General features: G+C 55.6%; 6 protein-coding genes across 6 annotated transcripts in view; 4 read left to right on the forward strand and 2 right to left on the reverse strand.

Annotated features, from left to right (window-relative positions):
- Positions 1-59: 59 nt before the first annotated feature.
- On the forward strand, positions 60-1084 carry SODALDRAFT_329761 (hypothetical protein). The gene is made up of 3 exons (XM_028611032.1): positions 60-583; positions 683-959; positions 1026-1084. The coding sequence occupies exons 1-2, from the start codon at positions 313-315 to the stop codon at positions 778-780; spliced, it is 369 nt and encodes a 122-aa protein (XP_028462316.1). The 5' UTR covers positions 60-312; the 3' UTR covers positions 781-959; positions 1026-1084.
- Positions 1085-2949: 1865 nt separating this feature from the next.
- On the forward strand, positions 2950-4815 carry SODALDRAFT_329763 (carboxypeptidase A). The gene has a single exon (XM_028611033.1). It carries the CDS (start codon positions 3109-3111, stop codon positions 4456-4458), a length of 1350 nt encoding a protein of 449 aa, XP_028462317.1. The 5' UTR covers positions 2950-3108; the 3' UTR covers positions 4459-4815.
- A 68-nt stretch (positions 4816-4883) lies between these two features.
- SODALDRAFT_329765 (putative short chain dehydrogenase) lies at positions 4884-6053 on the forward strand. The gene has a single exon (XM_028611034.1). The coding sequence runs from the start codon at positions 5199-5201 to the stop codon at positions 5766-5768; it is 570 nt and encodes a 189-aa protein (XP_028462318.1). The 5' UTR covers positions 4884-5198; the 3' UTR covers positions 5769-6053.
- Positions 6054-7533: 1480 nt separating this feature from the next.
- Positions 7534-8875, forward strand: SODALDRAFT_353821 (hypothetical protein; the record flags this gene model as incomplete). Its single annotated transcript, XM_028613665.1, has 3 exons — positions 7534-8532; positions 8661-8676; positions 8766-8875. 3 exons carry the CDS (start codon positions 7534-7536, stop codon positions 8873-8875), a joined length of 1125 nt encoding a protein of 374 aa, XP_028462319.1.
- A 289-nt stretch (positions 8876-9164) lies between these two features.
- SODALDRAFT_286429 (exoglucanase-6A) lies at positions 9165-10736 on the reverse strand (the record flags this gene model as incomplete). Its single annotated transcript, XM_028608536.1, has 4 exons — positions 9165-9544; positions 9610-9912; positions 9984-10231; positions 10294-10736. 4 exons carry the CDS (start codon positions 10734-10736, stop codon positions 9165-9167), a joined length of 1374 nt encoding a protein of 457 aa, XP_028462320.1.
- Positions 10737-10897: 161 nt separating this feature from the next.
- The window catches only part of SODALDRAFT_87703 (hypothetical protein), a 930-nt gene continuing 208 nt past the window's right edge, over positions 10898-11619 (reverse strand). The window contains exon 2 of the mRNA XM_028615754.1: positions 10898-11535. Coding sequence (XP_028462321.1) covers positions 11060-11449 — 390 coding nt within the window. The 5' untranslated portion in view covers positions 11450-11535 and the 3' untranslated portion in view covers positions 10898-11059. The remainder of the gene's footprint in view (positions 11536-11619) is intronic.

Consider the following 11619-nt stretch of genomic DNA (forward strand, 5'->3'; position numbering starts at 1 on the left):
GGGGGACATCGTCCCAAGCTAAGCGGTCAAGCAAATTTTCCCATTTGTCCCCATTGGAAGTCGGTCGGTCATACTCTGTAGCTACACAACACAAAACTCTCCTCCCCTTCGAACAAAACACAAAACGGTTCATCGAGCAGAACTATCGAACGAGAAGACGGTCAATATACCTAAACCAGGGCACCACCAACGGATATACGCAGACCGGAAGAAGGAGGCAGCATTCTACAACTGGGAGAGAAGCGAGGGCAGACAAACAAGGGAAAAAGAAAAAGAGAGTGAAAAAAAAAAGCCGAAAACCAAAATTACACAATGGCACCATCTGCCAAAAGCCCCAACGCCACATCAAAGGCAAAACTCGCGGCAAGAGCACAGACGAGAAAGAAACAGGTGCAGCAATCCCAGAAGCGAGACCAGGACAAGGTCGCCAAGCGGGATGCGCGGCGCGGCGCGAGGCCAGGCCTGCTGCCGACAAGCGGCCCGAACAGAGCGCTGAGTAGGAAGAAGGCGCGCAAGGTCGAAAAGGCGCTTGCGCACGCTCTAAAGCGGAAAGCTGAGGCTGAGGGGGGTATGGTTACCGAGGGTTAGTTACTGGTGTTGCCCTGATACTTTTCTTTTTTTTTCTCCCTTCCCGTCTCACTGGATGATGGGTGAGTAGATGTGCTGACTGGAACATCATCAGGCGACGCGCCGGACGAAGATACAACAAATGCAAAGAAGGAAGGGAAAGGTCGGAAAGAGGAGCCGAAGGAAGAGATGGACGTTGATGATATTGCGTAGCGCCTGGACGAGTTGTAGGCGCATATTCCACATTCGTGCCGTCGGAGCATGGGCACATATACAACTTATACAAACCTACCGAAGAGACCTGCACAAGCAGAGGTCCTTCAGAGGGTGTCAGAGCTTGTACATATGCGGAAAAAAAGAGGGGTAACAGTATATTGCCTCTGGGATTATATGTGAGTATTTTCTTGCTCTCGTCGGCGGAGACTGGCAGATGGGCGGGCGGCTGACCTGAAGCGCAGTCCAGGACTCGGTGACGCAATGGCGTCGAATGCAAAACTACCTTACCTTAAGAATGCCCATACGGCCATTGGGCCATTACTTGACCATTTGGGTACACGTGCATTGAACCCGTCCCGCTCTTCACCGAGTATTCTTCACCGAGTATTCTTCACCGAGTATTCTTCACCGAGTATTCTTCACCGAGTATTCTTCACCGAGTATTCCCATCTCTGGCTCGTGTTCTATTTTCGGCCGGGGTCGAATATGAGGTCGAAGCGCAACCGAGTCATAAATCATACCTCAAGAGCCAGACGATTGATTGTTGGACTCGGACCTGTGGAATTTTCGGTCGACTCATGCACAGAGAGTCCGGACATATCTGACCGTGGAAAAAAAGAGATGGGTGTATTTACGGATAGCCACCAGCCAAGTCCATTAGTCAGTCGTTTAGAGGACCTGCATGGCTGGGCCAGTTATTAGCACACTGTCTTACTTTACCTAAGGTACCGTACTTCGTATTATTCATCGCGAAAGACACCATCAGACCCGGTGGTTTGGACCAACGGACATTGGTTGACGATAAGGAGCCGTGGTGTCGTGTCTAACGGTGGGAAGCGGTGGCGGGGAGTATGTACGTGTACGTCGTTTTCCCCGAGTCAACCATGGGCTTCGACATGATGATTCCACGTGGGACGAGGCCCGGGTCGTCCAGGTCCTGGTACCAAATGTAAGATATCCAGACGAGGAACCCCTCATGCCTTGTGCCTAGAGGCTAATGTAGGTACTATTGGGAGTAGAGAAGAAGAGCGAGTCAGGGCATGGTGAAGAGGGTGTGGAAGACGAGGTATTCCGCACTCTACCACTCCATGTATTTCGTACAGATACATCTCTCCTTCGTAAGGTACGTGGTACAGTGTAGGCTTTCGAATGTCGACCTTCCCAATCTGGCAGTGTGGTGGCGGTTGACACCCCGCAATGGGAGCCGGTGAAGTCAGACTGTGGCTGCATAAGTGGGGCTGTGGGACTGAGAGCCCGGTTATGTTATCTAATCCATGGTACGTACAACATACATCGGGCAGGGCAAGGGCGCGGGTTTCTGATCTCTCATGAACAAACATCCCCCTCGGCAAAAAAAAATCACTCTTCTCCCTCATACTACATACTTGACGCAACAACATCAACACATCACGATGTCACGGAGAGAAACCTTGGAACCACGTCAAGGCAGAGGCAGACACCCAGCCATCCATTGAGACTCTCGACCCGGGGTTCAACGCGGCTCTTTTCATCGACTCGTGGTCCGCCAAATGCGCCCCCCCTACACGACAAACTAGTGTAGAACCCGCGTCGGGTTCTACCGAGGAGCCCCTCCCTAGCCTCCCGACAAACTTCCACCCCCAGTCGCAGCAACGTCGGCCCCCAGCCCCAGCATAATGTTATCAACATTATCGAGCTTCCTAAACGAGAACCCAAGGCCGCCTTGCTCGGCCGATACCAGCAGGTCAAGATGCAGACGGTGAGAGACGGGTACAGGTTAGCCCAACCACCCCCCTCTTCTCTCTGGCTACCTTGACCTTACCGTCGGGTCATCTGTATCTGCTGCTTGTATGATTATGATTCGTGTAGGACGATGTAACGCTATTGCAGAAGGTGCATTGTGCGAAGCTTCAACAGCAAAGACTGGGGCTGGATCCACGTTAACGACTCGACTCGGTTGTCGCGTTGTCGCGTGCGTGCCTGCAACTGTGCCATGACACGCCTCGGACACCTCTCGCCAAGGATAGATCGGCAGGGCGAGAATACGTTGTATGTACGAATATGTACTCCATAGATTTTGGGGTTCCACCAATCCACCACCGCGTCTGTTCACATAAGATGCCCATCTCCGTCCTCGGTCATTTCTCTGCGCCTCTCTCCCCCTCTTTCTCCCCTCCTCCCCTCCTCCTTACCCTCTCCTTATTACCTTCTCCTTCCCCTCTCCTTCCGCTCTACCCTCTACCCTCTCTCTTCTCTGTACTCAAAGTCGCACCCCCCGGACCAAGCCGACTGAGTCGGTTGAAACCTCGATTGCTCTGAATCGAGACGAGACACCGGACTCCAACCATGAAGGCCCTCACTCTCTTCTCCTCCCTGGCTCTGCCCCTCCTGGGCGAGGCCTGCCTCCTCCCCGAGGAGCTGCTGGATGCCGTTCCCGCCCCCCATATGGTCCTCCCCCGCCAGACTGGTAACACCGGCCTCGGCGTCGGCCAGGGAGACCGCTTCGATGGCGGTTCCGTCGTGCCCCGCGGCCCCGGCTCCCAGGAGCACGGCACCGACATGGGCCTGCTCCTCAACGTGAAGGAGATCCACAGCGCCGTCCGGGCCCTCGTCGACGAGTACGGCATCGAGTACTTCGAGGCCCCCGACAAGACCTACGACGGCAACCCCATCTTCGGCGCCCGCGCCGGCGGCACCCCCGGCTGCGCCTCCAGCTACCACGTGTACTTCAACGCCGCCATCCACGCCCGCGAGCGCGGCTCGGCCGACAATATCGTCTACTTCATGGCCGACCTGCTCTACGCCAACAAGCACAACACCGGCCTGCGCTACGGCGGCCGCACCTACAGCAACTGCGACGTGCGTCGCGCCCTCGCCACCGGCATCGTCTTCACCCCGCTCGCCAACCCGGACGGCGTCGCCTGGGACCAGGAGACCAATACCTGCTGGCGCAAGAACCGCAACGCCACCAGCGCCATCGAGGGCAACCCGGCCTCGGTCGGCGTCGACCTGAACCGGAACTTCGACTTCCTCTACGATTACATAGAGAAGTTCCACCCGGACGTCGGCCCCAGCCTCGCATCCCAGAACCCGGCGGCCCAGACCTTCCAGGGCCTCTCGGCCTTCTCCGAGGCCGAGTCCCGCGCCATCAGGTGGGTCATGGACACCCACCCGTCGCTCGGCTGGTACATGGACATCCACAGCTACACCGGCGTGCTGCTCTACGCCTGGGGCAGCGACGAGAACCAGATCCGCAAGCCGTACATGAACTTCATGAACAGCACCTACGACAACGTCCGCGGCCTGCTGCCCGACGACCCGGACGCCGGCGACGTCTACGGCGAGTACATCCCCTCGCGCGACTGGGCCGACAAGGTCTACGCCGCCGAGCGCTCCAAGCTGGCCATGCACGCCGCCACCGGCCGCTACTACGACGCCTACCCGGCCGCCCTCCTCTACCCCACCTCCGGCGCCAGCGACGACTACGCCTACGCCCGCCACTTTGTCGACCCCGGCCTGTCCAAGATCCACGGCTACTGTCTGGAGTTTGGATTCGGCAACAGCCAGGTCCGCAGCTGCCCCTTCTACCCAAGCCCGCAGCAGTACCACCAGCACCTCCTCGAGACCGCCTCGGGCTTTATGGAGTTTCTCCTGGCCGCTTCCGAGATTGGCCTGGGGCCTGAGGGCACCTGTTAAGGGGTCGCGGAAGTGGATGTCACCAAGCTGTTGCATAAGGCGGGGTTTAGAAATTAGAAGGTGATGGACATGCGAGGGAGGGACATGTACAGCTGCCTCTTGAGTCCCAGATGTAGAAAGAAGTGTGTATGTATATGTAAAACCTAATACAACACGAAAACGTCGCACGTCGTTGACCTGTTCCTCTCGTCGCGGACCATACGCAGGGTACACTACAGTAGTGGCGTGTTGGGACGTGTTGGGACGTGTTGGAACGTGGGGTCAATCCAGACCACCAGGGACATACAACGTACCTATACTAAGGTACGTTATTAACCAACGACACAAGGCGAAAATGACTCTTCGTACAATGAAGCCCACGAATAGCCTTTTCTAATTACATTCCTTGGCAGTTGTCGAATTTACTCATCAGTCAAACGAGGGAACTATGCCAGGAAAACATTGTCCGATGAAGACTAGACGTTCAACGGCTCGCCAAAAAAGGACCGCGCCAAAACAACCGCACCACGCCAACGCGCCACCATGCCAACGATCTGCTAGACACCGGCTATCCAACTCCGTCAGGGGCTAAAATGCACCATAAATCCACGTGTATCCTTCTCGGACTACATTTACTATTCCACGATGTAGGAAGCCTTGCGACAGCTGCAGAACATTACCAAGTTCCAATACCGTACCCACCGACAGACCCCTACCTTAAGTAACACCACCTCCGAAGATCGAACCCCCCCGCAGTCACCATGTCGCATGACCTCCAAGACAAAGTCATCGTCATAACCGGCGCCGGCGGCGGCATGGGCCTCGCAACCTGCAAAATGCTCGCCGCGCGCGGCGCCAAGATCTCCATGTCCGGTCTCCGCCCGCAACCCCTCCAAGACCTCGCCGCCGAGATCGAAGCATCCGGCGGGCAGGCGATGGCGCAGCGCGTCGACGTGCGGGACGACGCGCAAGTCAACGACTGGATCGCGCAGACGGTGGCGCGGTTCGGGAAGCTCGACGGCGCCGTCAACCTCGCGGGGGCGATCCCGTCGAGTTTCTTTGCTGATACGGTCGAGAATCACGGGAACGGGACGTGGGAGCATATCATTGCGACGAATTTGACGGGGACCATGTACTGCATGCGCGCGCAGCTGAAGAATATGAGGGATGGCGGGAGTATCATTACCTGTGGGAGTACGGCCAGCGTCCAGGGCGAGCCTGGGTGCTCTGCTTATGTGGCGGCGAAGCATGGGGTTGTGGGCTTGACCAAGTCGGCGGCGAAGGAGGTTGGGCCGACGAGGAATATCCGGGTGAATTGCATTGCGCCGTGAGTTTCATTTCTTGCCCTGTTTATTGCGTCTTCTCAACACGCGATGCTAACGGGTCAACAGCGGCATGATTGATACGCCCATGTACCAAAAAGTGAAGGACGCGAATGGCGGCGAGCATGTGCCGTTCAGGCAGTGGATCAAGCGAGAGGGGACACCCGACGAAATCGCGTCGCTCGTCTGTTGGCTCCTGTGCGACGAGTCCAAGTACATTACGGGTACTGTACAGATAATTGATGGCGGATGGTGTGCTTGAAGACCGGCATGATTATCTGAAGAAGCGTACAACGTAAGGGCAAGGGTATTTCGAGGGCGTTGTTGACGCGTTGTTTATGGCGAGTTGGGTGCAAGTCAGAGCTACAGAGGTACAATCAGGACTAATTAGTAAGCATGTCATTACGTGGACAGCACTGAAGAAACAAAAGTAAGGTAATCCAAGGGTTCAGCCACTTATTAGCCACAGGGCGTATATATACACTTGGCTTTTACGACAGGACGCCACACAAATTGACCCGACCACATTGCAGTACCCCGTACACATGGCGACCGTCTTCACGTACCGGTATTCCCGAGTTGTCCTCCAGCCTTGCGCTGAAATGTCGAAGCTTCTGTTATTCTTTGGCGTCCTGGGAAATCTTGTGCGGAAGCATATGATATGTCGACGGCATCTTTAGTGTGACAGTGTCACCAAGAAACCTTAAAGTCAATAAACTTGGATTGTGGATATGGCTCTAATTCCCGTCCCGACTCCCACCCAGGCCCCTAGCTACTAGCTGGAAACTGCTACACAGGGGGTTAAGAGCTAGAGCAGTGCCTCCTCCTTTGGGGAGAGGGCTAGCGATTATTCTGACTCTTTGGGGACCACCTAGGTTCATACCAGTCATCACCACCGCTTAATCCACGCCTGTTCCTTGTTCGATCCTCTCGCTACTACCTTTCCCTCCTTGTGATTACCCACTTGACACTCCTTCGTTTACTAGACATTCAGTTCCTGCGCGTGCCAGAGCGACAGGCCCTATATTTACTAGGTGGCCCCGTGGGCTGGTACTGTGACCTGTCTCTCCTGCCTGCCTTATCTCTAGTTCTCCTCCTCGGGTACTGAGTCCAAAGACTAAGGCTGGTGCTACTCTCCTTCCCTGTTTACATTATTTATCGAAGTTTCCGAAAAGGATTAATACCTTATTGAGCATGTGAGTCTGACCCCTAGCATGAATGCCGCTATAGTCCGAGTATTGCCTCTGGAAGGTATGGCTGGTAAATGTATACGACAAACCGAAACCCAGAGCAAAAGGGTCAAAGTTACAACTAACAAGGCGTAGAAGATTAAGGCTCACGAGTCACGACTACAATCTACAGACTACGACCATGACGGTCACGCGCTTAAGGTATACGGATTACCATGGTTGTTCTATGTACCTGCCTTAGCCACAGGTGTTTCGAGGCTTCCTGCCACGGAAGCCACGGAGCTCACATTAAGATATACGTACGTCATTGTTCAAACAGAGTCAATATAAACTCAGGCAGTCACGCCCCCCTCAAGGTATAGAAGGTAAGTGCAGCCTTGGTACCTAAGTACTATCCCTTGGAATTATAAATATCTGCCTCCTCCGCCTACATCCAGTGTTCTTTTCCTTCTTCATTTCTCCCCGTCTTCTCTCTCTCTCTTACATATCCACACGCTGCGGCACGGATACACCCAGCATTAAGACTTCCCTCCCTCCCTCCCTCTCTCTCTCTCTCTCTCTCTCTCGTTTTCGGTTTTTCCAAGATGACTCACCCTGCCGATGCGTTCAAGAAGGCCGACATGACCGTCGACGAGTTCAAAGAGAGAATGCAGGAAGCCTGCGCCAACTATTTCGGCCCTGGTATCCGACATAGACGCTACGCCAACCTCCGAGTTCTTTGTGTTGCATGGGCAACTGACCTCGGTCCCTCGGGAGAGGAGGAAGGGGGATCACTTCACATTGGTCCGTCGAGAGACAGTGTCTACGATATCTTCGTCAATTCGTACAAATACACCGGGGAGGCACTGAATCTTCCATACGATGAAGCATCCGCCAATGCGTTGTTCCAGGATGCACTTTCCAGGCTTCTTAAAGACCTCGGTGAGGATGACTTGGCCATCCTTTACTACATCGGTCATGGAGTGAGCGCCGTTCTAGAGCAAGAACACGGTCTTCTCCTACACCCATCAATGGAGGCGTTCGGCGATCCCGTCCCGAAAGTTGATTTTCACGGCATCCGCACCAAGATGATCGACCCAGCTAAGACGCATGTCCTTATGCTTATGGATTGCTGCTGCGCCGCGGGAGGGGCACTTGGTATTGGAAAAGAACTCATTGCGGCGTCTGCTCACAACCAACCCGCGTACGGCGGTGATACCGGATTCACCTTTTCTCTCGTCCACCATCTTCAACTTGCTTTCAAGGAGAAGCATATATTGAGCACAGCCGAGTTGGTTTGCCGCCTGACAACGAGGGCCCTCCTCCCCTCCGATGGCCAGCCCAGGCTGGAGACTATGCCACACTTTCTTAGGTCTTATGAGGACGCGGAGACGAACAAGACCATCTACCTCACCCCCGACTTTCACCACGATGACTGGACACCGGGAGCCATCGAGCCGCTGTTCACCCATCCCGTCCAATTTAGACTCCGCGTCTACCTTGGCGACGCGAACGAGAGCACAGAGAGAGCCCTGAAGGCGTGGCTGCTCGAGAATCGCCCTCATAATGTTAAGCGGGTGGAGATCCAGGACATAGTCTCTTTTGTACGTGACTCGCCAAGAGATCTCGACTGATCCTAAAATATTAGGACCTCGCGGAGACTCCAGGGACACGGCGTAATAAGGACAAACATTCGGAATATTCTGGCTGGGTTACATTATAAGGTAGACAGAAAATCAATAAAATAAGTAAGGCATATTCTATTAGTTTCTTCACTATGGCTTTCTAATATACGGCCTTCCTTAACCTTCTAACTTTGTATACTAAATTATCATAGTAATTACTATGATAGCGATTAACCACGACAGCGACAACCACGTCAGCGACAACCACGTCAGCGGCCACTACGATAACAGCAACCAGGAGAAGTTTATCCGCCGCCTTTAATACTAGTCAAACAAGCGGGATATACACGACATGTAGATAATCCAATTATAGGAAGAACACGTAATAGAACTTGTTCGGATATGTATTTATTCCTGGTCCTGTAAAGTATTTACACGAAGGCCAAAATGATTTGCCAATTCCTTCACTGTGCCTGCGATATTCGTCGCAGTCTTCTCTTTTCGACGTGGTCGGCAGCTCGGGCGGGAGGGCTTGGGCTACACGGACCGATAATGCGTTTCAAGTGGAAGTCCCTATCACGCACTGCCTCACCCTTTTATAGATCCAGTGCTTAGAAAGCAGGGTTGGCGTTCTGGAGGAGCTGGACGAAGTACTCCTGGAACCACTCGCCGGCCTGGGGAGCGCCCTGCATGGACGAGGCGCTGGAGCACATGTGGTCGTAGCGGGGCGCGTTGGGGTCGCTGATACCGTCGCACTCACCACCGGGCTTGATCCAGACGAAGGCGTCGACGTCGGAGTGGCCGGTGTTGGCGGTGGGGCGCATGCCGAAGCCGGTGCCGAGGGCGTTGCACCAGTGGCCCCACTCCTGCTGGCCGGTGGGCTGACGGCCGGAACGGCCCTGGTCGACGATGAACTTGGCGTCGAAGCCACGCTCGCGGAGGAGGGGAGCGAAGGAGTTGACGTAGCCGCGCTCGTCGTAGACGGGGTTGGCTAGAGGGATCGTTCAGTCAGTTTGTTGTTTCGTTACTCGCAAGCACGGAGAGAGAAGAACATACGAGTAGTGTAAGGAGCAGGCGAGGTGGCATTCCAGGCGTTGTAGTTGGAAACGTTGAGGGCGAGACCGCGGACGGAGCGGGGGCGGCCGGCATCACGGTAGAGGTCGGCGAACAGAGTCGCGGCCGGGGTGATGTTGGCGGGCCAGCCGAGCCAGCCGGCGTGACCAGCGTCGAGGTACATGGCGACGTTGGGCAGGTCGAGCTGGGCAATGGCGTACAGAGTGCACTCGCGGTAGGCAGCGGCGGCACCCTGGCACTTGGGCACGTCCATGTTGGTGACCATGTTGGCGAGGGAGTCGGGCTCTGCAGGGGACGAGATTAGCCAGGGGACAGACAAATCAAAGAGGAGAAAGAAAAGGGGGTATCGAACTCACCAATGACGTAGATGATGCGAATGTCGCTGTACTTGAGGGTCACGGCGCGGATCTCGTCGATGTAGTTGCGGTACTTGTTGATGCCATCGTCATCGAGAGCGAACTCGCCGTTGGAGGCGGCGGCGGCGCAGTCACGGTCGGGAAGGTTGTAGACAACGATGATGGCGGCGTTGTTGCCACCGTTCTGGTTGGCCTCGCGGATCTCGCCGAGGGCCTCGTCGATCAGGGGGATCTTGTCCATCCGGTCACTGTATGCCACTTGTGTCAGTAGATGCCAACAAAGAATACCACATCGAAGGTGACAACTTACATCCACTGGAAGGTGGGGACATCGGCAACGCGGGCGGCGGCGGTGGCCATGGCACCGGTCAGAGACGGAACGGCAAGGTTCACAATCTCGGAACGGTAGAAGTTGTTGGCCCACTGGTTAACACCCTGGAAGGGGTTGCCAGTGTAAGTGGCGCTCGGAGGCGGGGTGACGGTGGAATCACCGCCAGTGGTGGTCGTGCTGCCGGGAGGAGGGGGAGGGGGAGGAGGCGGCGGAGGAGGAGGCGTCGATCCGGGCAGGCACTGGCTGTACCACGGGTTCTGCTCCTGGCAAGTGCTGTCAGAAGCGCAGCACGTAGGACCAGACCAGCCCTGACCACCGCATTGGCCCCAGAGAGAGGCGCAGTTCTGCCTCTCCTCGAGAGTGGGCGCAGCGAGGACAGCGGCGCTGAGAACAGCGCCGGCGAGGAGGAATCGTCCAGCCATTGTTGTCGTACTTGGAAGGGAAGTAGATTGACAGGCCTGGATGGGAGACTATCCGTGGAGGAGAGGAAAGAAAATCGAACTCTGGAACTGCGAACTTGGCCTGGTTCTTATATCACGATTTTCTGGGGCTCTGCAAGGGGAGAAGACGGGCATCCCCAGACCCCATATCCACCTTGGCCACCTCCCCCAACGCCAAGTCCAAGTTCATCGCGCCGCCGGAATGACGGGAAAGACGATAGATTGGGGCCAATAACACATGACATTGTTCGGGGCATTGACGGTTTCCCCTTTGCGGATAGCGGGGATTTCTTTTTTGGAACCAGTCAGTGCATTGGCAGGCGTGGCGGTAGGTGTGGCAATGCATCGAGGGCTACGGGAGTGATCCGATCAGCCGCGACAGGACAGCAAGGCAGCGATAGAGCGGGATAGAGGATAGAGGGACAAAGGGGGAGAGCAATGCATGAGATCCAAGGGTATAGGAACGTAGGAAGCGAGATCCGGCTGTTGCGCCGGCTCTTGTCCTCACGGAGCCGTGCGGGATGGGGCTGGCGGGCCAAAGGGACGTTATACGCTGTACGTAGTAGGTCATAGGGCACTGGGCTCCGTGTGCATGATAGGTAGCAAGGCGGAAAGCATCGTGGGCGAGAGGGAACCGTTGGGTGCTTGGGTGCACACAGCACACCAGACGGCGCCAGGACGATGAAGGGTGACATTGAACCAGGCGCTGGCCCGGCCACCCAAGAAGGGTCTAGTCTAGTCCGGCTAGACCTGTAGCACGCACTTGAATTGGCTCGGAGGTCTGGTGGCTCCGTTTTACCCGATCAGGAACGGGTTCATCGTATTAGTGGGATGGATGCATGGATTGCGGAGAACAAATGGAACA

Source organism: Sodiomyces alkalinus (assembly GCF_003711515.1).
Source record: "Sodiomyces alkalinus F11 unplaced genomic scaffold SODALscaffold_19, whole genome shotgun sequence".
NCBI lineage: Eukaryota > Fungi > Ascomycota > Sordariomycetes > Glomerellales > Plectosphaerellaceae > Sodiomyces > Sodiomyces alkalinus.

Bases quoted from the DNA above. Each gene is read 5' to 3' on its own strand.
- SODALDRAFT_329763 (XM_028611033.1), top strand. From the start codon at position 3,109: ATGAAGGCCCTCACTCTCTTCTCCTCCCTGGCTCTGCCCCTCCTGGGC.
- SODALDRAFT_329765 (XM_028611034.1), top strand. From the start codon at position 5,199: ATGTCGCATGACCTCCAAGACAAAGTCATCGTCATAACCGGCGCCGGC.
- SODALDRAFT_329761 (XM_028611032.1), top strand. From the start codon at position 313: ATGGCACCATCTGCCAAAAGCCCCAACGCCACATCAAAGGCAAAACTC. The intron at 584-682 runs GTTAGTTACTGG...GAACATCATCAG, and splicing joins GGGGGGTATGGTTACCGAGG to GCGACGCGCCGGACGAAGAT.